The sequence below is a fragment of the Manacus vitellinus genome, unplaced genomic scaffold (genome assembly GCF_001715985.3).
Source record: "Manacus vitellinus isolate BGI_N305 unplaced genomic scaffold, ASM171598v3 scaffold_3_pilon, whole genome shotgun sequence".
Lineage (NCBI taxonomy): Eukaryota > Metazoa > Chordata > Aves > Passeriformes > Pipridae > Manacus > Manacus vitellinus.
Window position 1 is genome coordinate 33,123,587 of NW_021940535.1, and position 27,755 is coordinate 33,151,341.

Here is a 27,755-nt window from a genome sequence, read left to right on the forward strand (position 1 = left end):
ACACCATCAACTGTGACAATACCACAAATGTTTCATTTACCTCATGAAATACTGTCTCCAGACTTACATGAAGAAATGAATTGATGAATTGGGGTTTTGATTTAAACTTGTGTCAGTGTATAATTAGATGAAGGTCATTTTTATTCAGCAAGACTCTGGTTTATGTTAGTAGACATGTGTGCTTATGTTTGTGAGCATACTGCGTATAAGCATCTGCTGAAGGGAAAAGAATTCTGACTGATATTTATACAGCTGAAGCAAGGTTTATATACATTGCATCCTACTTCTGGAAAAGGGAGAGTATGCAAACAGAAGGGAAAAAAAAAGACAATTGTTGATGGTGTAGACTCTTCCCTTCCCCCTTTGAAGAAGGAATTCTAATTATGAATAGATGAGTAAACCACAAGCTACAAAGGTCCTCAGATATGCTCAATGCTTCACTTTCCAACTATGTTGCTCAGCTATCTTGCTCGGAAATCAGAGACTATGATACCAAACACAAACCTGTTCAGACAAAGGGCAGGACGTTTCCTTTCAAAGGCACAGCCAGTGACATGAAATGAGCTCTACTTTGCCAGCCTTCTCCATAATAATAACGCAATTGTCATTCTCTTCTAATTAAATTAGTCATTTCTACTTCCCATGCAATACATTCTCTTTCCCTCTTCTTCCTCAGTCATGATAAATTTCCATGTGACTTAGCCATCCCATAATGCTGCCTAATTGGTTTCAGCTGTCATTTTTGAAGCCAAAATGCACGGAGAGCCCGGGGCTTGTGAGTGGAACAGGAAGCACTTCCAACTGCATTTCCATCATGTAAAACCAGCAACGTGAAAGAACCTTTCCATTAAAACAAAACCGGGAGTATTTGGCTACCGGCACTGCCATCATGCAGCAGACAGATTGTGCTGCTCCACTGAGGCAGCGAGGCTGCTGTGAGCCATTCCTCTCTGTTCAAAGGAGAGCACACATTATTTATGCCCTAGCAGCTTTCCTGACAAATATACTTTCCCTTTTGTCACCAACAAATTCTTAAACTGATAATATAATTTACCAATAAAAGCACAGGCAGTTGGAATATTTGAAGTGACATGAAAACAAAGAAAAGTTAATTCCATTTAAATGGCACATATCCTCCAACCTAAGTATTCTGCAGATTACTGTGCCACACTTTAAACTCATTTCATGTGCTGGTATTTTCAAAAGTGTCATATACTCTCATTTTCATGTATTTCTGTGGTTTTCTATAATTCAATCTTTTCCCTCTATGAGATGACACAATGTTAGCCATGCTAACAAAAAATACCCTGCAAGCAAGCTATCTCTGAGTGATACCTAAGCAACTTCCAGCAGAACAGCAGCAGGCAACAGCACCAGCTGGGCTGAGCAGCAGGGGAAAGATATATAATAAGGATTCAAGAAAGAAAAAACTGCCCCACAAGACACCTTTAATGAAAACAATTTAGCTAACAGATGTTTCTAGTGCCTTGGATTTCTCTCACACTGTCAACAAAGATAAATATACTTCAAAATACATGAACAATACTATATAGAAAAAGAGGCTGGGCAGTGGGGGAGTTCTTAATACAGAGAGAAACCTACCTGAAAATCCCAGAGAGAAAAAGGAATGCACAGTTGTCTGATTTTTGGCTGTTATTAGAAAAGACAAATTTATTTATGGATACAAAGTCTCTGTTCGTTTCACAAAGAAACAATGTGGTCCCTTACAGACAAGTGAGACACACACAGCTGAGGAAAGAATTGCTGAATGAACTAAGAGATCTTCAACAAAATATAATTTTCTAAAGATGCTAGTTTATTTTCCTCCTTATTCTCTGGCCACCTTAGTAATTCTATCAGCTTTGTGTTCTTAGTAAATCAGGCTAAGGAAATAAAACACACTTAATTTAGCGAAATTATTTTAACTAAAGAATGACATTGCAAAAATCAGTAGGAATTCCTGTTTAGTATGATCAAAACCTAGCATCAAATTTAGTTAGCTTGTGCTAACTGTGATGGACTTATAGACCCCAAAATCAACAGGGTTGGGACAATTTTTGCAAGCTGTAACACATGTTGCATGTGCACTTTTTCTTTAATTTGCTAAGTCATTGAGCTTCCACAACACTGAACATTACATCTGCTATATCCACATATAACAAACAAACAAAATCTGAAGATACAGAAAAGTTTCTTGTTATAAGAGCATGGCAGATACCCACAAGCTCATGGTGAGAGTACTTGCTCCAGGACCACGTAAGCAGAACACATATATGGCAGCAAGGCTGACAATCCACATACAGCCACACTAAGTCAAGTATCCACGCTGATATTGGCACGGGACTGACTGGATAGTACAGGCAGGTCTACACAAGCTCAGCTGGCAGAAGAGCCTTTGCTATGCTGGTGTGAGGGACAAAAAAAACAGGCCATCTTCAGAGCAGGAAAAGACAAGTGTAAATACTTCCTTTAAAAGCTTCCACATCCTACATAGACCTCTCTTCACCCTGGCTGAGTGACTTTTTCGTGTCATGCATCCTAATCCTAACTGTCCATGCATGATTGCAAGATTAATAAAAATTTTATAGGGAAAATTGCAGTTCAGACTGCAAGACACACTAGAAAAAATGATGCTTCCATGGATTAGATTCTCTTTACACAAAGTAGTAAAACAAGAATAGGGCTTTTTAACTTTCAAGAAGTGGCTCTGTTTATTACACAGGCTTGATACCTGATTCCTCCTTTTCACCATTCCTTAATTATTTTTTATATCACAAAACTATAAACATAGTATAAAGATATCTGCAACTATTGATTTACTCAGTCTGACCAGGATTTTTACTACTATTATTTTGCTCACCCCAAGTTTCTGTTTTTAGAGATTTCATAGATGTATTTTTTATCAATATGATTAAATCAGTACAAAGCTACATACTACTGGTTCAGAAAGGAAAAATCTATTTTAAAGATTTAGAGTTATGGTAATCATCACTCTCCAAACAGCCAAGTTTTGGGTTGATGTTTTGTTGGTTTGTTTGTTTTTTCAATCTACACTGAATAAATCAGAGCTCCACATTATAAAAGACACTAAATAATAGTTACAACCCGTATTATTAAAGAGCCTAATAAAAACAAGTTTAATTAGACTGGACAGTCTCTAGTGCAAGTTCAAATACTGTCAGCTTTTACCCCAGAGGGACTTGGAGAATGCCAGTTTATTACTGAAATTGAAAGATAAGGAATGTGTGGGATACCACCAGAACTACCAACAGTAGAGCTGTCCAGAAACCTATAACATAGAAAAAATCATTAAAAAAACCCAACCCAAACCAAACCAAATAAAAAAAACCCAACCGAACAAAAAAAAAAAAAATCCAAGCAAACAAAAAACCCCCTACAACTAGAAGGAATTTTTTTTTATTTTGCTTAATGTAGCAAAATAAACTGATTTATTTTTTCAATTCCTGATACAGAAAAGCAACAGCATATTAAGTTCACTGAAAGATTTAAAGTGTTCATCTTTAACTGATGAAAATTATAATGCAAAAAGATACACACAGGAAGGATCTCAAAAACATAATCTTACCTATATCTACTATCAATGACATATAATTCTGTTGATTATGTGCCTAAACCACTCTTAAAAACTGACAGAAACAGAGAAACTATCTCCCCCCATAGTAGTTTCTTTAGTGTTTTCTTGTTGTTACCATGAAAGAGGTATTCCTAGAGTTTAATCTTTCTCTTCCTGACTGCTATTTCAGACTTTCTTATTTTATCCTCTTTACCATTCACACAGAAATAGGTCACTGACTTTCTCTATATTTAAAGGTTGTAAACATCTCATCCTTTTTTTTCCCTAACTCTTAAGAGCCCTACTTACTTTGACTTTTCCTTAGTAGCCTTCATTCTCAATGTTTACTCATTCTTGCCTTTTTCCCCCTCAGGTCCCCAGCTGATTCATCTCTTCTTTGTGTGTACAAATTTACTATTTAGGATGGTGGCCTTACCTGTACCAAGTGGAGTGTCATCACTGCCATATCTACTCTGCATATGCATCCTACTACAATCACATTTGACATTTTTATCTGTAATTTAGGAAAAGAAACTAATTGAGATCTGTCAGTAGATAGAATATCTCATGTGATTTCCAGTGTTGCATCCATCAGCTCAACTCTAGATATTTTTTATGCTTTGATTTTGTTGTGGGTGTTATTTTTGTTTTGTTTTGTTTTTGTAAATATTTACACTGAATACACTTGTTAATAAAAATAAGAATAAACAATAATGCCAATTATTAAATGGTATCTATTGTATGCACAGTATACTGCAAATCTAACCCATATTTGGTAATATTATAAAAAACCTTAAATTGCACAAAAAATAGACATTCAGATACACACAGCCTCCCAGTCTGTTGGATTGTAAATCTTGATTAATCTCATTAACACATCATTAGCACATGCCCTCTGTATAAAGTCTACAAACTTCTGAGAGGTCCTGCAAAGTCAGGATGATGAGGCAAACTGAGTCATCTTTCCCCCTCCTGCGAGGCACATGTAAACTTCTGAGACTAGAATGAGTATTTTTATTTAAATTTAAATATAACTTTTCGTTCCTTCTTTCCTGCTGATCCCCATGTCTGGCACAGTCTTAACCTCTCAGTAAAGCACCAAGCAATTTCCTCCTGAAATCCCATTTGAATCCCTACCTCCCAAAGCTGATTCTCTTTGCATTTTCAACCTATACCTGGACATGAACGGCTCCTCTCTCTCATCTGCTCATTAAAACTTGAAAAACAAGGCTTTCCCAAGAGCAGTATTCCCTTACTGCCTCCTCTCAGTAGTAGGGCATTTCCTTTCTGTTTACTCTAAGCTTTGCTCTGTCACCTTTTTGACTGCGATTAAAGCGAGACAACTTGGGGCAAACCTGGGGCATGAGGCTGGGATTAAACCAACAGGGGAACAGCACCTTCCCTGGTCAAGGTAAACAGAAACTACGAAATTCAACTGCTCCCATGCTGGGAGCCCTCAATGACTCTGCCTCTTCCCAGAGTGGACAAGCAAGCGTGTTAGCCAAGAGGTGGCAGGAGGTATCTGGCTTGTTGCAGAGCTTTACTAGCTGTCCGTCCTTGCTTACTGGAGCTGGACAAGCACCTTCTCAAATGGGAAGAAAATCCCCCCTCATTTCACTTTCACACCAAAATAACATAATGCAGGCTCCAAATAAGTTCCACTCTCAGTCAAGGATTAGAAGACTCCTCCTTCCTTCTTGTGGCTAGATTTCCTAATTTCCTCTAAGTGAATGATCCTAGTGATCAGAGCTCAAAAACAGTTCTGAAACACAACTGGTTTTCCCTACTCTCTCATCCATGAAAATAATGTGCTTTTTCTGTCTGATAAACAGCATATATGTCAATTTCCAAAAAGCATTAAAATAAGAAACTCACATCTATTTTTTTTCTTACAGGAAATGGAAGGGCAATGTAACTAATGAACTTTATTAAGTAAACTCATTGTATAACAACCTATTTTAGCTGCTGTAATGAAGCAATGAGAATTAAACTTTCTTCTTTAATGGAAAGCAATTTTTAAGAAGCAAAAACATACACACAGATGAAAATAGGCAAGGTAATTGAAAATTCTTGGGTTTAATTACATTATTAGATTAGTCTGGAGCTTTTTCACTGTAGAGGCAGAAATAATATTACCCATAGCTCATACTTCAAATTGTAAGTGTATCTGTTCTTGTTTCAAATCTAGTTCATAAACACTGAAAGCATGAGGTAAAGCATTGCTATACCAGCTCACTTTTACATGCCAGGAACAGGCTGCTGGTACATTTATTGATAATAATATACTTATATAATTATGCATAACACTAAAAACCTCATTATCATTCTACAGAGACTGTAGCAACATGTATTGCTTAGGATTGCCTTTCAGCAATTAAATGTTTCTAAATACAGTCATCTTCCTTTTAAATAAACAACTGAAGCAACAAACGATAGCAGCTAATGATCATTTTAGAACAAACAGATGTGAAACCATCTTCAGAGATCTCTCAATATGTCTGAGATCTCACCTGTAAAACTTATCACCTCCTTGGGTAAAGCTTGCCATATCAGTGACACCTGCACTAAAGCCAGCGTACCCATACCATTGTCTCAACTAACACCTAAATGGAGCCCAGCAAGGAAGGGAACAAAACTCATGTGAACAGTCATACTGCTCCATTGAACTGTAAAGTGAACTGACCTTTTTCTTTGGAAGTCTTCACAGGCTCAGATACTATATGCAAAGTGTGCCAAAACTTCACATTTTGTTTTCACGTCTTGTTTAGGATATCCCAGCTAACTATACAGAAACCATTTTCTGTACCATTTATACATGAAAGACTATCAGCCCTTCAGGTTTTGTAGAGAAAATTCCAAGCAGCTTATTCTCAAAACTCCCCAGGCAACAAGCAATGGCTCTCAGTCATCCATTGATAAAACTGATCTCTAAGCTCCCTTCGCAACATGCTGATGTAAGAGTTAAGAAAGAACACAAAGAAATTATGCCTTACTAACAAGGTACTGTATATACTAAACTGTTCTCAACTAAGTTCTTTCATTCAAAAGGAGTAAGCTCCCTTTCTCTTCTTCCATAGAAATGTACAGCTCCACATTCACCACCAAAACTCTTATATGGAGAATGAACTTCTCATGATCTTCAACTGTCAGACAGAGTTTTTAAAGACTGAGTTTTCTTGGTTCTGCAGACCACCAAGGTTAAAGATAAAAAAATCTTCCATATTTTCTTCTGACAGACTTTCATATTAAAAAAAAATCTAATTTGAGGTACACAGAGAATTTAATCACTGCCCCGTTTCCTTTCAGAGGCTATTCTGCTTTCAGGTTTTAACTTACAACTGCAGTGTATTCTGCAATGAAAGGTGCTACATGAAATTAAATTTCATTCTACTCTTTCAGGGTCAATGCTGAAACCAAATACCTCTGATAACCTCAGATGTTTCACCAGTATTATTTTCCCAATGGAATTGCCACAGATCTAGCAACCCAAAGTTTCCATTTTCTGAGAACTCTCAGGTCACTAACTGTTCGTTCCTAATTTAATCATGACATCTCACTCAGCTGTTTTTATTATGTTTGAAATGGTCAATAGTGATCAGTGGCAATAGTGTATCAATTCCATGATGTCACTTTATGAAATAAATCAAATTCAACCCCTTTTAGGTTTGTTAGGCTTCTGTAGCAGTTTGAGCCACATTTAGAAATCTAAAATCCAATTTTTAGGCTTCCCCCACCCCTTCTCAACAATTTATCCTAACACTGGAGAGAGACTTTCAGGTCAGAGGCTTCTGTAGGGGAAGGGGAAAGTTTATACATTTTATTTACACAAATAAATACTATACAAACTAAAGGCAACTCATGGCTAGGCTTCACGAACGAAGATTTGGGAAAGGCAACTATATATATATATTACATTACTATCAGTCAGTCCTTTCAAGCCCCTCCTTTAACTTTAGTCCAGGAGCAGCCTTTAAGGCTGATGTGTAACACAGTCTTTTGCTGTGGGAGTGTTTTGGGCTCCTGAGCACTCCCTCCTCACCAAGTTCCAGCAGTTGTTTGTTGTAGTCTCTCCTCCTCATGAAGTCCGAGAAGATAGCTTTGAGTCTTTGCTCTCCTGCTGCTGTGTGATCTCTCCCTCTCGGTGTCCCACCTTGGTTCGTAGGCTGCTGTAGTGTAGCTTATCAAGCGTCCACATCCTGGAATCTTCATTCCTCCCCATCAGTTCTCAGCTGCCTCCTGTCAGCTTCGGCAGGCAACTCTCGAGCTCTTGGCTCATCTCCAATTTCACCTGGGACTCCTCCTGAGTGCCGGGCCTACCTCCACGGCCCAGTCTCCTGGCTCAGCTCCAACTCTGAGCCCTTCCTCCACTCACAGTGGAGGGGAATAAAAGCCCCCTCTACAGCTTCACTGCAGAAAAGGAGGGGGAAGAAGACTTGGCTGCAAAGCCTGCCTCTCTCCTCTTACCTCAGGTGCTGTGAATCCCTTCCTTCACAGCACACATTCCAAATGCTGACTCTAATTCTAGCCAAAGGCTGAGTTGGGGGGTCGCAGGGCTCCCCTCTCCCCCCTGGAGGGGAAGAGAGGGAGCCCAGCCACCCCCTGGCCTTGTCCACCTACACGCAGCAGACACCGACAGCAAAACAACCAAGACTGCACTGCCAACTGTTTCCGGTGCTGTGATATATGACTTTGAGCAGAAGCGAACAACATGGGTGGTGATCGGCTCTCCAGGGAACACTGCCCTGGCACCCAATCCCCTCTGAGCCCCTCGAACTCTCAAGGGGGGCCAATTTCAAACTATGACAGCTTCAATAATTCAAAAACGTAAACCACCATGTAATTTTAATCACACGAATATTTTTACTTATTTCAGTGCAAATTACTCACATGATTGAGCTAAACCACATCCAGGTGTTAAAATAACAACAAACCAGACATTACAGATATAGAGCTCAGTAACACCAATTATGTGCTAGATTGCATAGTCAACAAGCCAAAATTTGTACATTTAAATGGGCAACTGTAATTTTTACCTCTGCACATTCATATTACGCACTGAATGGAAGCTTTTTAACAAAAGGAACAAAAGAGGTCATTGTGATAGTGCAATTAAAACCTGTATCATGCACTCCCACAAGAATTCAATTCAGGTTACGTGGGCATTATCAGATAGCATTAGCTATTTGATCAGACTATAACTTTACATTACCTAACAATGAAAACAGACTTCTGTTAAGCAATTCTGTCATCTCAAGACACAGGAGTATGTTACAATGTCACTATCATACAGTCCTCAGGGTGTTTGAAGAGAACAAAGTACTCTTCCCTTTCTTCCTGAGCACCACCTTGAGAGATTGCCCGCAAGCCAAAATACTAAAATATTACTTGGATTAGTTCAAGAAACCGTTACTAAATGAGATCCTAGAATGGTCTCAATAGCTATGAAACACCATGGGAAATAAAATGGGCAACCATCAGCAGGGTTGATCCCAATAGCACCTTGTTGAAAAACAAACAGTTAAGTGAATCCAGAAGAATGTGCCACTGCATGAAGCTTAGTTTGTGTCCATACTTAATCATGGACAGCACCATGATATTACACATGACTGGGAGCCAGAGTCTGTAAACAACCCTACTGGATATAAAATCCAGAAATTTGACATTAGTATAACAAGCAAAAAGTAAAACCCAGAAATTCGACATTATTATAATAGGCAAAACCATCTATTTCTGGGAGAAACATATTCTATACATCTCATTTCTCAATCAGTTCTGATGAATACAGCTAAATACAGCTGCTGATAAAAGGACTGCAAAATGTATTCACGTAAAGACATGCAAATAAGTCTACACTGACCATTACATAAAATTAAATATCAAGGCTTTTCCTATGCTAATTCAGTGTACAAGGAACAGAAGAATCACTAATTTCAAGGATTTATATTTTTATGAATATTCCAATACCTAAGGTAAAAAATATGTACTGTATGCAAACACTCTGCAGGCTGCTGTAGCTGAATACCCACACCATTACACTGTAGCACTCTTATGTACATAGACAGGATGAAGAGCTTCTCCAGACAAGATGTTGTGATTCTGTGTGCATTATCATGTCAAAATTAAGGCCTCCTCCCAAGAAACACACAAAACAATTCCACTTGTCTTAAGCAGAGACGTACTAAGACTAAAGCTAGTAATCACTGTACTTTATAAATGCAGTGTCTTACAGACTACAGCACAATAATAGATATGATACTGAAAATCTAGCCATCTCTAAACTCATTTGTTTCTTTTAAATTACATGTTCTTGGACCCATCTGTGAAAACTGGGAGGTTAATTATGATAGTACATTGCATAATTCCACAGCTAAATGCTGAAGTAATTCTACATAAATGCCATATGTTTGTCTTAGAAAAACTGAAAAGATTAATTAGAAGGCCAAGGCCAATACTTTGGAAAGTAATACTCTGAACACAATTAAATCCTTACACTGCATACTATGTAAATTGAAGTTTTAATTAGTAGCTAAAACATTAGTCATGACAAAATAAAAAAGCCCAAATTCAGACTTTGCAACAGACTTTGCTTTTTACTGAGATTGCTTATAAAAAGACACTCTGCACAAGCCAGTCACAACAAAAGCCACTTAAACTTGATACGTGCTTTTCATGAAGGAACTACCTGTTAAGCATTAGTCCTGTTCCTCTTCCCTACATATCCTCACCTATTTTAAAGTTACCTGATCACGTTAGTAAAAAAAAAAGCTCCAAGAAACAAACTATGACTAAGAAGCAGAGTAAGGTACCAGTTTGAAAAGTCAATTCAGCAGTATAAGGTCCTTCAAAAGCCCTAGTAGTCATTTCTCCATCTCTGAATCTGGTTTAGTCTAGCTTTCCACACTTAGCCCACTCCGCTACAAAGCATCATCTCCTATAGCCACCACTCTCCTGAGGAAAGTAAAGGTTATTTTGGCCTGATTCATAGATCACTGATGGTAAAGAGAGCATTTCCATCAAATTCAATACACTCTGGACCATATCCAGAATATATGTAGTTACTTTACTCACCACATATTCAAACACAAGTGTCAAGGTTTCCTTGGTGTGAATGATGTCATGAAGCAGCACAATGTTTGCATGTTTCAATCCTTTCAAAAGAGAAGCTGAAAAGGAAAACAAACATGTAATCTTAAAAAGAATCCAAATATTTTACATCAATTGGCTTTCTTTTTTTAGTAACTTAGGTGAGCTTCATAACCTGACAACCAATAGTTGTACCTTAGTATCTTCTATGTCCATGAATTCCACACATTAAGTGTGTTTGAATATCACACCTTTCGATTCAGTGCTATTTTCTCCACCTTGCTGGTCAAACTCAACCTCACTCCGAGGTCGAAATGAGCTATGGCTAGAGATGCTTTCCTTACGCAGCCTCCTCTAAGTGAATCAGTCATGTCTACTCAACCAGACACAAGACTGCTTCTACACTCAAAGATAATTTTTTTTTTCTCTCAGATGAAAGTCAAGCATGTCTTTTCAAAACGTTGTCTTTGCTATCCAACACAACAGAGCTGCTAATATATATATAAAATTCTTCTTTCTCTCAAATATAACACAGGTTTGATGGAATTATTTGTATTAGCCTATGAGAATAAATTAATAGTATTTTCTCACTTATTTTTTCAATGACTAACTCACATTTTCAGAAAAGACAAATAAAGACTTATCTAATGAATTTTCAGGTAATCTCCACTAATTTTTTTTTACACCATAATACATATTTAATGTTGATACCATATTACATATTTAATGTTGCAAAAGATATGATATATTTTAACAAGATATGCTGACAAGCCATATGTTGTTACCCATGTCATTTTGCCATCAGTGTTTTGTCATCTCACACATACATCTGAGCAGGACTATCAGTCACCCCAGCAAGTAAATAATATGGTCTTAAGCTCTGCCAGGGGAGGTTTAGGTTGGATATTAGGAAGAAATTTTTTACAGAGAGAGTAATCAGACATTGGAATGGGCTGCCCAGGGAGGTGGTGGATTCATCATTCCTGGAGGTTTTTAAGGTGAGACTGGATGTGGCACTTAGTGCCATGGTCTGATAACCATGGCAGTGTTGGATCAAGGGTTGGACTTGATGATCTCAGAGGCCTCTTCCAACCCAGCTGATTCTATGATTCTATAATAGATACAAAGACATGCAAATAAGTGGCATATTTCTAAAATGAAAATATGCAACTTGCTTCTGTCACCTTCCTTATTTTATCAAAGCAAATAATGAAAAACCAAATGTGTCTCAATTCTTCACCATGCAAAATGGAGACTAGGGAGCTTCCACAGCACTATTACCCCTTGCTGACCTACTAAGGGTGTTTTGAGGGTGTTTCATCAGGTGGAGGTAACTCCAGGGATCATCTGGCTTTAAAATAGGCTAAGTACATCTCATCTCTCATATTGGTCTTGAAGAGATCGGTCTGACAAGTTCATCACTCTTGGAAGCAACACGAAAGCAACATGGCATTTGAGAGGGGACAAAGTCATCAAAGCAAAACTACTTTATTAAATGAGTCAGGTTAATTGGGTGTTTCCCTCTCCAGGGAGGCACACAACTCACCAAAATGAGTGACCTTTTATTCTTCCCTGGCCAGTGGTTGTCCCTGGCCAGTGGTTGTCCCTGTCCCCTTTCCCATTGGCTGGGTACTCAGGGACTTATATTCTCTCCTGACTGCCTACTTTGCCCTAAGTCTCCCTCCCACATATCCCCTTCATCTTCTTTTTTTGGCAAATCTTTAGCATAGCCTTTCCTGTTCGTTCTTAACAACTCTGCAGGAGCAAGGGACAATCTAAACCACATCTAAGCAACAAGCAGCTATAAGCAAGAAAGAAGGGTTAGCCTCCCCAACCCCCTCCCCTTACCCCCTCCAGTCACTCTGGCTTCAGCAAAACATCACTTTATTTCTCACAATAGGATCCTCATCTTAGAATTTCGAGAATTTCTTGGAGCAAAAGCTCAGAGAGATTTGGATATGTTGGTTTTTTTGAAAAGAGAACAATGAAAAACTGCTACTGGAAAAAGGTATGTATACACACAACAGATGACAGACCAACTGTTCTGAAAGGTACCTTCTACCAGAAACAAGAATGTTTAACCTGGGGAAACCCTGAGAAGAGTTCACCTGAAGTAATTGAGATTTCACCAGTTCTTCCCTCAAACCTTGTCAAATGACCATACATGCAGAGACACTGGGAACATAAAAACTGCCTCCTAGTAGAACCTGTCGAACTGTTATAGTATTTATAACCTCTGTCAGCTTTTGCTGTTCAGATCATCACGTGAGGCCTTTAATTTCTCTAGTTGGCCATTACTTTGTTGTTAGAATCTGTATATGGGTCATTAAAGCTTAAACAGTACATTGAAAGCAGCTTACCCTGAGGTCTTTGGAAATACTGTTTTTCGTCTTCAGTCCCCTCCCCCACTCTTATTTATCTTCTGTAGTATACAATTCCCGCTTTTATAGCCTCAATATTCAACATCTGCCATATATTACAAGAACTACAAAATATCACCTGCAGGGTGAAATTTCTGTCTTCTTCATTAGACCAAGTGAAATATAGTAGATAATATAGCACAGGTAGCAAAATCATCTTAATTGCACTAATTTACACTGCAGAAATAAGCAATTACACTATCAATTTATATTGTAAGAAACCAAACATAACTGGTTAAAGTAAGAGAATTACCCCATGTGTTCGTCTATCAGGAGTCTTACCAGACTGCCTGTCTTTGTGAAAACACTGCTTTGCTTCTTAAAAAAAAAAAAAAAAAAAAAAAAGGGAGAAGGAAATTAAACAGAGAAAAAAAAGTTGTCTGAAACAGGAAAGTTGTTTCTTTCTCCACAGAGTACTTTAAAAAAAAAATTAAATATGAACCGATGGCTCATATGGGTTTTTTTTCCAGGAAAAACAGCCTTTCAGAACAGATGACCAATACGCCACCTCTTTTGGGCAAGTTTTTACTCAAAGGAGATGGAACTTTGGATGAACTCCACTAATTCAAAGACAAAACCCAGAAATTCACATCCAAAAGAATAAAAAAGAGTCCAGGGAATCTCTCAGCATCAGCCTGAGACAAGACTGACTTTACCTTTGAAGCTGCCAATGAAGCTGCTACTGGAGCTCAGTGAGAAATCAGGTGTTGCTGTGCCTGGTGTTAGTTCTAGAACAAAATAATTCTCCCAGAGAACACCATCTCCATCCAGTGATTATCACCCACAGATTTCACACAGAGTCATGATGAAAAGACTGAAATGTTGAAAAAGCATTGCAACAACTCAAAAAGTGGAAAAGATGTACTAGTACTCACTGTATCCTTAACATGTATTTTTAATAACAAAATTATACAATGCTGCTTCAAAACTACTGGCACTCTTTTTTTACCCTTGGTATTAAATGTAAGATAAACAGATGGCAGTACTTTTAATTAATTTCCCCAAAGAGTTCTGAGGAAGCAAAGCAGAAAATAATGTTAAAATGCTTTTTTAAAACACTTTGGAAAAAATATTACATGGGTTTGAATTGCCAGGTGTTTGTTCTGTCACCTGTGTTTGCACAGTCCCTCACAGCAACTTCTAACAGTAAAAAACAGGGAAGATGAATTGTTGACATACTTTAACAATTAACAACATCCAAGATGATAATTTCTGTGACTTGTACGCAAGTTCATGACCTGAGCCGCTAAATGTACCAACACTCAGCACTTTTCATCAAGGGCTAATAACCATATTTGCATACTTAAAGGAAACACATTTCATTTGCTTGAATAACCATCACAGACTTCTCCAACAAGGGGATGCTCTCATCTATTATGAGCTCCTGGCAAGCTGCCATATCGCTTGTGTTGGTCAAGGAGTTTTTTTGCTGTTCCCAGATGAGCTGGATTCTAAAGTACACTCACTCTATGAGCAAGGCAAGCCAGATGGACTACAGCCAACTCTTACCCAAAACCTGAGTAGCATCAGTAAATCAGTGTTTTGCTCCCTGTGGGGTTTACAGCACCAGCTCAAGCTTGACACTCCATTAACAAAGCCTTGTGACTTTTAGATGAGCCTCAGCTTGGAAGTGGTTTGAAAAAGACTATTCCCACATCTCCACAAAGTAACATTTCAGTTACATAACAAAATCAACAAAAGCAACTATTACTGTTGACTCCCAGGCCACATGGAAGAAATTTTCACTAGCAAAGATAGTACTTTTGGACATGGCAAGCATGTTAAGCTTGAACATTAATTACGGACCTTTGATCATCTATTCAGTCTTTCAATTCCTGACTACCACTTTATTCTCATGTCATGGGAGTGAGAACTATGGCCCTAGATAAAAGGACCATCATCCATGATTTCTGAATTGGCTGACATTTTAGTGACATGGAAGCTTTTCTCAGTAGTGGAAGAAGAACTCAGCCTCATGCTGCTCATATTCACCATAATGTACAACTGCTGATGACGCTGTCTCGCATTTCCTAATATATGCAAAGGCTGTGGTACTCCCAACATTTTTCTAAAAAGTATTATATAAAAATGCCTGCTTTCCTCAGTATACAGTAGTAGGGGTGTCCTCTGGAGTTACCATGCACCAGTGACAACCACTGCCCATACTGCTATTCACATGCAGTGCTCACCCTTTCTCAATGTCACTCTAGGAGGACATCTCTCATTGGGAGACTTTTACGCTTGACGACTGCACACCATGGAAGTTGCATTTCTCTAATACTGTTAGTGCAACTGTGCACCTTTGCTGCCCTGTTGGATTTCTGAGACGCCAAAGCACACACAATCTATTCAGTAACACAAATTTGTGAAAGCAAGTACGCTGCTGTGCTTCAGAGCCAAACAACTTATCTTTAAAATTCTGCAGCTTGTCACACTCTGCAGACACAACGGTGCTCTCTGTCAAAGTGCCAACTTCTTCGCATAAACAGTTGGGTTCAGTCTCTGAGCTCTCCTGGAAAGGCACCTTTAGTGAGAAAACATTCATGGGGTTTTTTCCCTATCATCATGTGTTCTGAACAAACATACTCAAATGTGTCTTACTGCCTGCACAAACTACAGAAGTTCTGCTTCCCTCCCAGCAACTTATGTTTCAATCTACGCATCTTTTAGAGTAATTTTTAAAATTTGGCCTGAGAGCACAATGTCCCTTATGCTTCTGATCCGCTTCCCACACAGCGGGGCTTTCTGTGTGCAAAATGTTACTTAGAATTCTATCACAGAGAGCGGAATTCAGTACTCTGTTGGTTTTGCAGTAATAAATGTGCAGAAATTTCCTTCTCAGAAATGCAGACCCCAAATCTACACTTTGCTATTTTCCAGTTCACTCATCTGAAATAATTTGCTACAAGCAAATAGCTTTGCTGTCGTACAACCCTAATACAAAAATATTCAACTCAGTGAAAACTGTACATTCTAGGTAAGACCACACTGACCAGAGAATTCTCATCTTCTCACCACAGGATATATTCTGCAGAATGATATTTATAGTACATATATTATCCCAAGTAATTGATTTTAGAGCTCCACACCTACAAATGCACAGAATTGGTCAGCTTCCACTCTGATCTTAGAGAATACAGTGCATTAAAGATATATGGGTCACTCTTCAGCTTTGAAAATTTTCTAGGAGGAAGTTTCTTAACAAATTTCAAAAGATTTTGTGAGTTACAGGAAGAAGAAAAAGCAGAACAGAAAACTTTAGGTGGACTATTATGTAAGCATAGGTCAATTACCTTCTTTAAAACTAATTTCAACCTCATGGCAATCTCTTCTAGATGTAACAAATGGTCCTTATTCTAGTTTTCATTAAGTCAAAAAAGGACAGTCTGGCATTAAGGAAGCACACAGTGCTTCACATGCTTGCAAGAAAGGATTTGGTAGTCCTTCAACTGTAGACCGCTTTGCTGTAGATTTATCAAATTAGCTGCACCTACCTCCTCAATCTCAATTCAGGTTTCATTTGTGAAATTTCTACTTGCTGCTCCTTCTTGAAAGTGTAGCATGCTATTAAAGGAGAAATACAGAAAAAATGTGTGTGTAACAACACACAGGCATATTCAAAGCTGCTTCTTGCTATGGCCGTAGTCCCCTAAGCAAACGGCAAGTCACGAACCTGCTGAAACCTCTTTGCCTATTGAACTGGAACAAAACACTGGAAGGACTGATCAAATAAGCTCTGAAAAGCACTACAATGTATTATTCTAACAGTTCTACAGAAGACTGCTGCCATATGAAATAAATGTCTCATTACATTCTAGATATAAATTCATGCATTGTGTATGGTTTCCAGTACTCTTCAGACACAAGTACAGATAGAGGTTAAAAATAATGAGACATCATCCTATTAAAGTCAGACTCTTGTGGAAACCAACTGCAATATGCTACTCCTATCTTGTAGCAGCCAGTTATATCTTGCCTTCACTGTCCATTTCAGTATTCAAGAGGAGGAAACTGTGTAAACCAAAAATATGTAGTGTGTACAGAAAACAACTCTATAATGCAGGTAGCATGTGAAAGCAGGAATCTTTCTATTACTTTTTTATGCTCATATAGCATGACTGAGACTAGTAGTACAATTTATAAAACCATCACTGGCCGTTATTAGCCTTGTTATGGTGATGAATTTCAGACACTGTCTTCACCTAAATATCTATCTACCTTACGATGACTGTGGAAATTTTCAGTCTAAACAGTTCCTCCCATTTCCCAAAAAACAGGCTTTAGTAGCAACTTCCATAACCCACTGAGTAACTTTGCCTTTGAAAAAAAGCCAAACCTCTCAACACCATGTTTTGGAGTAGAGAGTCAAAGTCTGGAAATACAGAGGTCTTTAAAATAGAAATACACACTTTGCCATCTCCATGAAAATTCTCTAAATTTGGTCAAGTTGAAGCTTTTGAAATTGCTCCTTTGGGTCAGGCTGACTATCAGTAGTGTGAAAGGAAGGAGGAATACAGAAAAGAGAGGAAATGGCACAGAAGGCTGCGATTCACAGTGGAAGCTAGGACAGCTGGGTAGAGAGAAAGAAAAGCCAGAGGACATATTTTTTTCACAGGTGGAAAACCACAAGAAGTGGAAAGTAAGAACATGCAGACAAGACAGAAAAGAGACAGTACGTTCCCACATGGGGTGGGCAAACACTCATATGTAAGGAGAAGTACACAAGAGCCTGCAGACACTAGCACATTTTCTCCACTAATCTCCATACCACAACTCAAGATTCCCCCAGATTACCAACCCACTGCTTTTAGCAGGAATCAATGAAAATGTCTGGCAGTTTCCCGCATTTTCCTCTAATTTGCAGACAGAAGCAACCTTCAACAGCTACCAGCTACCATTTCAGGTCAAGTAGGCTGTGTCCATACAAAAGCTAGCAAACACAATGAAACATTGGAATGCAAACACCAGAAAATGGAATATGGACTTCCACTTACTTTTTCAAACACTTAGAATAGTATATAAACAAAAATTCAAATGAAAATAAAGAATGCCATCCCAAATGCTCAAAACGAAGACAGACTACAAATACAGAGGCTGCTGCAGTGAAAACTCGGCTTCTCCAAGATATACATTCCTGATGTCACTGCCATGAGATAAGTCAGCTCACAGCTGCTTCATATCTATCTTGCATTTATCTTGCACTTCTACAATGTGTAAGTTCACAGCCTAACTTATCCTGCAGTGGCCAACTTGTGTGCTAGCACCCATTAACTATTCCCAGGTCTTGAATTTTTTTCACAGATGGAATAAGTAGTTGCCTAACCTTTATTTTATATAGGTCCAGGTATGAACTTGATCCAGTTTTATTTCCAAGATTCAGTGGTAGGATCTTGTCCATCCATCAGAGAAGCTGAAAACTCTACCAGGTCCAAGTCAGAAAAAAAATCAACCTGATCTTTAACCTTACCCGGCTGAGCATCACATTAAGTCACTTAAGCTGATATCATCACCATATTCCTTATTTTCTGAAATACTTCTGATCCTAATTCACTTTTCAGAACCACAGAGCACACATAAATATTACAGAACCCCAAGGAACCCTGTACAGTGATATTATCCAATGCTATGCAAGTACTTTGAAAGTCATCTCAAAATCATCTTTAAAAGGACTCTTAGCAAGTGGGGTGCTGACAAGATGAACAAATATTTACGTAGTTAGAGTGACGAGTGTTCTAAAAAATTTCAAAACCATCAGTGTTTCAATAATGCACAGTAGGTGCCTATAGCTAGAGCCACCCAACAAGAACACTGAATTAAATTAATTGATCAGCATCCGACACAGGCAGAGATCACACAGCAGGAGCAAACATGGTGCTGTTTAATTAAGGAAGGAACAGTACAAGTAGAGGGACCAAATTAAGTTTTCACAGCTAAACTTAATTCTGACAACTTCTGAATGATTGACCTTGCAACCATAATAAATAATATTACACCTCTGCTGTAAATGGTGTACCTGCAATATTAGTATTATAGTGTTTAAACGAGGGAGTAAATAACCAAGTATGAGCATTGAAAGAGTAAATAACCAAGTATGAGCCCACTACTGAAGACAGTGGGCATTCTGTTACTTGCTTTTTCCAATGCATCAATATGACAAGAAATCACTTAATCTTATGTACCTGCAATGTATATTTCTTTTGTACGACAGAAAGGCATCCTAGGAAATAATTTAATTGCTTTGACACGAAACTGAGTTTGTCTACGAGCATACTTTAACCACTACTTACAAATGAGGAACTCTACAGAAAAGCTGTTTTAGAAAAAAATTACTTTTGCTCTATTTCTCAGTGGGGCATTTCCTTCAGAAAAAAAAAAAGGCACAAAAAGCAGACTCATTTGTCAGCACACATTTCAGGCAGCAGAAAAAAAGGCTTGTGGCATATGTCTTGCTATTTTTCAAAGAGAGAGAGAGACAGGAGCCTTTAAAAGATCATGTCAATTTTCTTCTTCTGGGTGGGTGAGGCTCAACATGCCTCTTTGCCCATAAGTGGAAAATAAAGCTGGAATGCTCATGACATTGCTTTGTCTCTTGTGGAATGGTTTAGATGTTAAAGAAAGGCAAACTCAGTACAAAGCTAGCAAATAATTATTTTTACAACTATTTTAGTACAAAAAAATCAATCACAGTGAAAATAAGGCATACTGTTTAAAAATATTTTTAAGGACAGGAAATAACCTTAATTCTGGTACCCCTTTGATGCCTTCTATAAGCTTTCTAATAAATTTTTCTTCCACATCCAAAAATATGCTAAGCACACAGACTGTAAAATGGCAAGATTCCCTCAAGTAACTTGTAAACTAATTTCCAACATGAAAAAAGTAAAAAAGGGATGAAGCAAGTTTGCAGACATTACAGCAGCAAAACCCAGTGGAGGCTAAATTTTTTTCCAGACTAAATCAGTTGAAAGAGACTATATTGGAAACAGACCTCCATGCTTTACCACAAACAGCAAAGCCCTTTTGTGCCAACAGTGCTGGACATCCACTTTGCAAGCATATAATCTGAAAATATGTTCTAAATGTTCTTAACACATATAAAGGCCCTATCAGTTCACAAGGTACAGATATGCCATCCTCCTTCTGCCTTTGCCTTCAGGTCTCTGGGCATCATCTGGGTTCTCACCTTGTCATTTAACTGTCATTTAGTCTGGTAGTTCATAGCACTTATCAACAATGTTAGTTGAATTTAAGGTGCAAGTAACAAGGAGGAAACAGAAAACTGGGAATCCCAGAATTTTGCTTTATTCACCCTGGATTGTAACTGAATCTAAATCAGTAAGACAGCAAACTTTACAAATTTACATTTAAATGACAGTGAAGACCCGTCATTACCATATCACTGTCTAGAAAAGCATGTGCTTATTGAAATCTTGTGGACAATGTTGAACTTGGAAATTTGCATTTTAAAGGACAAAAATTCTATTTTAAGCAAGAGATAGTAAGCCCCTTTAAAAAGCAGCTGGCCCTCAGAGAGTGCAGGAGAGGTGCTAGAACAGAAAAGATGGGCTGAAGGAATGTCTCAGCTTCATGGAGTTGACAGCCATAGCTGACAGTGACAGGGTGATGTGAAAGTTAAGTGATGCTTAGAGATGATGTAGTTAAGTTAGTCATTTCTATCCTTCTACTTTTGCTAAAAACATACCCATAATTTTCTAGTTCGAAATTAAAAATTACCTGTGTAGATGCATGACACCAATCAGATTACGGATCTAAATCATATTGGAAGGCATTCTGAGCAACAGCATCATTAAAGCACACTCAAGAAATGTGAGAAAATACATTAAACGGATCTGCAATCATAACCCATTAACAACACAGGTGGTAAGGATTTTTTTTTAAAGGCCAACTCAACAGTCAACAGCTTGTCTGTCTACTACATACAGATATAAAACATCCAGCCCCCTTGAAAATATATCATTCTTCGATCCTGTTGTGTCATTCATCATTATAATTACAGCAATTTACTGTTTGCTTTTCCAGATAAATTTCTTTTTATAGAATCATAGTAATTAACAATGACAGTAGCAAAATTGATAGCACCGCTTCTTAAAGTACCCGTTCCTCTAAGATGACACTACTGCCTTGACAAACTTTAAACAAATGGTTTAAAAAGACACATCTTTTGCAGTTTGTGTCTAACAGTGTTTGTTCCAGTCAAAACAGGTCAGCCTTTTCCAAGACAGGACTAGAGAAAAAATATGCTCTTTAATGTTGCTGACCTTTTCTTCAAACAGTTCTCAGAACTCATTCATTGAAAGGTAGCCTTCAAAAGTTGCACTTCAGGTCAAGGACATACTTTTTCTAGTTTCTGTGAAATTTTTCCAATTTGTCAAAGTTTACATCTAGTTAATGGAATATTGTACTTTAAAGCTGCACTTAAGCAGCTGAAGTCTCCCAGAGAATCCACCTCCCTGAGTGTGCTTAAACATTCAGGTATATGCCCGAAGCAGAAGTTTGAAACTAGAAGTCTGGAATCCAACACCAGTTATAGATGGGACAGCGTTATCAGCAGAACTATTTTGACAGTTTCCCCAAAATCACAATCACAAACCTGGGTTTGGCTGAACGCATCTCCAAGTCCCGTGCTCCATTCCTGCTCCCCCCACTCTTCACGCCTGCTAATGACAAAAAGGGTGGGAAACACTAGCCCTGTCCAAGAAGACTCCCCACTCTCAATGCCACAGGCTCCTGGCTGAGGCCAGCCAAAGTCACCAACCCTTCCCATCTTCCCATTACTGCTTTCTACACCTAGTACTCGTTTGAATGGCCTTTGTAATTTGCATTCTTTCAGACCCACTCTGATAGTTGTCATTGTCTTCCTAAGATCCTCACACCAACAACTATTCTTAACCTCCATTTCTCCTAGTTCCTAGTTCTCCTCCCTGCTGCTGCCCAGGTATGGACAGTGCCAAGCATTCCAGTGGGACAGTCTTCTTCTACCAGAGCACAGTAGAAAGGGGAGCAAGAAGGCTAGAGGAAATACAAGAGGGAAAAGGGCACAAAAAAGGCATGGACAATGCATGTAGAGCTTTTAGCTCTGTCAATATCAGAAAAAAACCCAACCAAAACTAAATACAAAGGGGGAGGTTTACACTTTTGCAATGAAAATTACCACCTGAAAAAACAGTATCACAAGGGGACTTTCACTTCAAGGTTCAGGACAAGCCAACAAATCAAAACCCAAGAGTTTAAATCTTTGTTCTTCATCCCACATAGTACATAAGCCTATAGACAAAGACAATTCTTTAGTCTGTCTCTTTAAATCTTTCTTGCTTATTATTATAGCTAAACACAAAAGTGACTTGCTAACCAAACACATGAAGCATGAAGGTTCTTGTTCCTGAGGAGAAATAGAACAGAAAACAAGTAGGGCACCTTAGCAAGCAGTAGGATCTAGAAGGAGAACTACAACATGCCTAGACTGTATTTCTCTCTAACTTCCATTTTCAATTAGAAAGACAAAGCAAATAGAATACTAATAGGTTGAGTGCCTGAATCAATAAGCATAGCAGAAATTCCACCTAGTGAGCTCTTTTCTACCTGCAAAAATCACGCAAGGAGAAAAATCAAACTTTAGATGTTAATCTAATTTGACCAAGCACAAACCAGACCAGACCACTCAGCGTATCAGTATGTTGCCAATAGTGGACCTGAACGTCATAGATATAATCTCCTTATAAATGTAGCACTATCACATGGTCAAATATGGGACCCTGCCATCTCACCAACTGAAAACAAACAAACTTGCTCAACAGAAACAAAAGACTACTCAGTTTGGAGCAAATGCACAGCAGTTAAAGTTCAGTTGAAGCAACAGTGTCATGCACATAAGACCAAGGTTTAGGAATATGGCAAAACCATAATTGCTCTGAAGCAGTTTCTGAATCTCTGAAAGTCTGGGGAATGCATGTTGCTCTAAATAATCCTTTTCCAAGCAACCTCTTGAAGACAGCTCATCTGCAACAATATTTTGAGATACTGCAAAAGGGCAAAAACATTTTTAGTTTCTACAACTAAAGTGAGAACGTCTTAGTGTGCCAGAAAATACAGCTCAAGCACTGTGAAGTCCTTGGAGCTCTTTACTAGTGATTTGCTGCCTCATCACCTCATCCCAAGTAAATCAAAGAATGACTTCAACAAAGTCACTAAATTTTTATGGGCCAAGTTTTTCTACCAAAGGAAAACAGTCTGACCTAAAAAGGGTCACAGGAATCTGGACAGAAGCAAGTACTCATAGGCACTAATGAATTTCTTTCCTCCTTCATCATGGCTATTTAGTGTGTATGTTAAATCAGATATTCTGCAACAGTAAACTGCACCTCTAAGGGAAATTGATAAATGAGGAATACTAAATCCCTGTTCCAACACATGCCAGAAAGCTTTGGCTAAAAATCAAGAACTGATTACATCAAAAAATCTAAGAGCATCTTCCATTTCAGATATTGATATTAAAATAGTGTCAACCAAAGTGCTAACATTCACAAGACTAAATACACAACATAGTTCAGTATTTCAAATAGCACTAGCCTTATGAAAACAGAACAGAAATATTCCCAAACAAAAAAAGTAAAGATCAGTCCATGACTGACGATAGACCACAGACTCCAAGAGGTCCATCAAAATGCCTCTCCCCTAGCTCGTTAGGATGCTTACATATGACAGCCTGATAACATTTGAAACAAACTGACAAGATGTCCACAGATAAACAAACCTGATCTGAGGCAGTAAAATACACTCCTCTCCCAAAGTTCTCTGACCACAATAAACTGCCTGTAAAATATTAAGAACCATTTACTTGAGCAGAAACTACAGTTGCGTATCTGTATCTTGAAGTTATCTTTAACGTTAACTATACAATGAGTGCTGCACAATCATAGGAAATGCAGTGGTGTCACGGTCAGCAAGGAGTGTATGATTATCTGCAGGTATATTTCCAACATTTTGTTGGTTTTTAACAAGTGAGGTTAATAAAACCTTGTCCTTGTGTACAGTTTGGCTTTCATTTCACTTCAAGAGCTTTTATAAACTTGTTTACATAATTCCCAAAGATGTAGATTTATAATTGTCAATGATTTTACAAGGTTAATGGCCTCTGTAATTAAAATGAATGAGAAGCTGAACCACTTTAAATTTATGCGCTTCGGTCAACCATAAAAACAGCAAACTCTGCAGAGAACGTGGGTGTATGAACCTGAGTAAAACCCACCTTTTGCTGACAGCTCCAAAGCAATGCACAGAAAGGGACATCTCTTAATGGTGTACTTAGACTCTGGAGTATTTGGAAAAATAAAATTTTATAGAACAGGGATGAATGGAATTTCCAGTCCAGTTTCTAGATCTAGATACACTCTAAGAAATACTTTTATTCCAGAGGTATAAGTTGAATTTAACAAACAAGCACACACACAAAGTTCACACTGTCCTACCAAAGGTTCAAAACCACAGATTCTCTTTTCAGAAGCATACCTATTATTGAAGATGGTTTTAATTTACTTTAAATCTCACTTTCTTTTATTTTTTATTTAAACCTCAAGCTTTTAATTAGTATATTTTTAAATAAATTAATTTAATTTGTACTCTTGGAGTACTGGCAGAAATCCGACAGAAAGGTGTTAATGTCTTGAACACATTATCCACAGGTACACACTCTTATAGGATATTTAGTTTGACCTCCTCAACACAAGAAGCAATTTTCAAGCTCATAAACTTTTACTGAGCATATTTTTAGAAAGGCATCCGTTGTCTTGCAACAACCCATCTGCGTAAGTCCCCACAAAACTCATCCACATTTGGTAGAGTGGGAAGTCCATCTAATCCTTACACAGATAACTTAAGCCAAGCCTGTTTAATCAGGCTTTTAATGGAGACTACATACTGCTCCAAAACCTCTTCTTTTGCCTTTATATAGATTGGTACTAATTTGTACAAGCAAGACTGAGAGACAGCAGCATACAGACATACATCAATGTGATCACTTGAATTTTGTTTGTGAGCTGCAGCTACAACCCTTAGCTTCTCCACCGGCATGCAAAATAAAGCATTTTTGATTATGCAAATAGTCCTCTGCTTTGTGAATAGGGCCTCAAGTGATTCAAATGCTAATTCTGTTAGAAACCTTGATGCAAAGCCAGTATTTCAACCATGTCAGCTTTATAACCAAGACCTTCCGAGAAACACAGAATTGGAAATTGAAAAATACCTTTTAGAACTACAAATACATAAAGTAACTTGGAAAAGTGTGAAAGGCCTTTACAGCTTTCTGTCAATGAGCCTGCAACTTGCTGGGTTTTATTTTGTGTTAGATGCCCCTTCAGGAACTGGCAGTTTCCTAACAGCAGCAGTGTAGGCACTGCCATGCTGAGAAAACCAGAAATGAAACAAAAAAAAGGCAAATTTTTACGTTGTCCAGAGGTTAATATGCTAAATGGTTGGGGTTCATGTCATCTCATTTTCTTAATAAAACCTTTACACAATCCAGTGCATGTTTGTATGAAAAATTTCTCACCATTATTAAACACATTTTTGGAGCCCTCACAGCACAAAAAATAGCAAGTATGAGTCCTGGATTTCAAAGAAAGAGAGAGAAAGGAAAGTGAGTGAGAGAATGTGTGTGTGAAATGTGTAAAAAGTAGAGTAGATTATACTTTTACTAGTTATAAAATTTTGGAAATATTTGGACCACATAAAGGTATGTCAATTTTGAATTTTGACTGCTTCCAAACTAAAACTTTGAAATATGATGAGAGCTCTCTTTTTTTTTTTTTTTTTTTAGTTTGCAAGTGTTGCCTAAAATCAAAGAAAAATTCTCTAAACAGTTTAGTAAAGTAAGGTATAGAGTAGGTCTTTAATTAAGGCATTAAGGTGCATAAAATACATTTAGCATAAACACACAGAATAGCTGTTACAATGTTATAATACTGGCTAATTATCATATCCAACCATTACATCATGGTCCCAAAAACTGTCCATCCCCCGAACCTGCCTCAGGCCCTCCCCTAGGCACGCTTCCTGCTTTGAGTTGGTGGTCTTCTAGGACCCCTCCTTCCTCAATATCTTCCTTGTTGTCAACACCCACCATCCTGCTTGGAACCATTTCAACAATTCTGGGCCTTCTGGATAGTTTTGTCTACAAACAATGTGTATATTATGTTCTTTAGGTACATCTTCAACGGATTGGATGCTCTTGCTAAAATCTTTCCTTGAAAAAGAACATTAAACAGAAGTTCAAGAATTTGGCACAAAGGGTGACAAAGGGTGGTTAAAGTATTAAAAGCTATATCAAAGTTCTATATACTAGGATCTGAGGATCTTAAGGATCTTAGGGCATCGCAAGCAGTTTTGATTTACTTTTTTTTTTAATAGCTGTTTTTAACCTATCACAGTAACTGGGGCTCCTTTGTCCTCTCAAGTTTCAGGAGATACGAGGGAAGGGAGAATGTTTTCAAATGGAAGCCAGCCACACTGGCACTGCCATCACCCTGTCTGCAAAGCTAGCGTGCCAGTACACCAAGATTCTTACCACTTTCTCGATTGCTTTTGCTCAAGGAAAACCAACTGATAATTAAGTCTAAATAAAACCCATGGATCTAATTACCTGAGCTATACAACTAAGATGGGCTTCAAAGAATTAACTCTCAGCTTAAGTTACCTACAGACAAAGAAAAGGTGTTAGGAAGCTTCCACATGAGGGCCAGAGCGAAAAGTTAATATATAAATTAAAATATAAATTACCTGTCATTGGCAGTGCAAGTTTTGAATATCTCCGCAAGAGAAAAATCCACAGAATTTTAATTTGCATTAAGCCCTTCCTAACAACTAGGTAAAAGTATAAGAAAACTAGTCAATACCACTTCTGCACTGATTAAACAAACTCTAAATCAAGCATCACAAAACATGGATGATAAACAAGCTATATCAGATCAGAACAAATACAAATAACTGAGTTTAGTACACCTAAAACATCCTTATTTACAAACCTTCTTCCATTCATTTTGCTGTTAAGTTAATTTTTCTATTGGCTCCAGCTAAATCTGCTGCCAGCTAAGAAGCTGTGGAAGTTTGTGACAAGTGGTTCAGACCTTAAAAATTCAGAAATACAAAGTTCCAGAGTCTACAACTGTATATCCCATAGTGGTGACTTTTAGAGACTCCACAGTCATGGCTTGTATTTCAATAAATGGGTCAGAGGTGGAAGGTCACAATATCCTATTACCTGTCTCTGAACCATCAAGTTCCCCTTCATCTCAGCAGAAAAATGCGATATATTATCAGTTTCTTTTTAATATTGCTTACTCAGGAGGAACATTCAGAAGTAAAATGATGTGGGTATTCATTTTCATTGCTTTGAAGAAGACAGTAAAGGTCAAATTCTAATTTTGAAATGCTACTCTCTTCATATTGATTATAAAGCCTTAAAGCAGTAACTCCACCCATGCTGCAAGAAGAAATCCCTTTATGAAGCATTTATTTCAGTTTCATATAATTCCTGAATGATAAATCTCCCACCTCTCCCAGTAAAAAAGGAGAAATTGAACTAAAATATTTGCAGCACAATCTTCAGCCTATGGAATAATACAAGAGAGGAAAAGGTGCAGTGCTGTCTCCTGAAGGAATGGTCT

At 37.9% G+C, this 27,755-nt stretch overlaps 1 protein-coding gene across 3 annotated transcripts in view; it reads right to left on the minus strand.

The window, feature by feature from the left end:
* The window catches only part of CDK14 (cyclin dependent kinase 14), a 305,938-nt gene that overhangs the window by 169,474 nt on the left and 108,709 nt on the right, over positions 1 to 27,755 (minus strand). For all 3 annotated transcript variants that reach the window (XM_029961885.1, XM_008933769.3, XM_018075820.2), the window contains exon 5: positions 10,643 to 10,737. In XM_029961885.1, the coding sequence (XP_029817745.1) occupies positions 10,643 to 10,737 (95 nt within the window). The remainder of the gene's footprint in view (positions 1 to 10,642; positions 10,738 to 27,755) is intronic.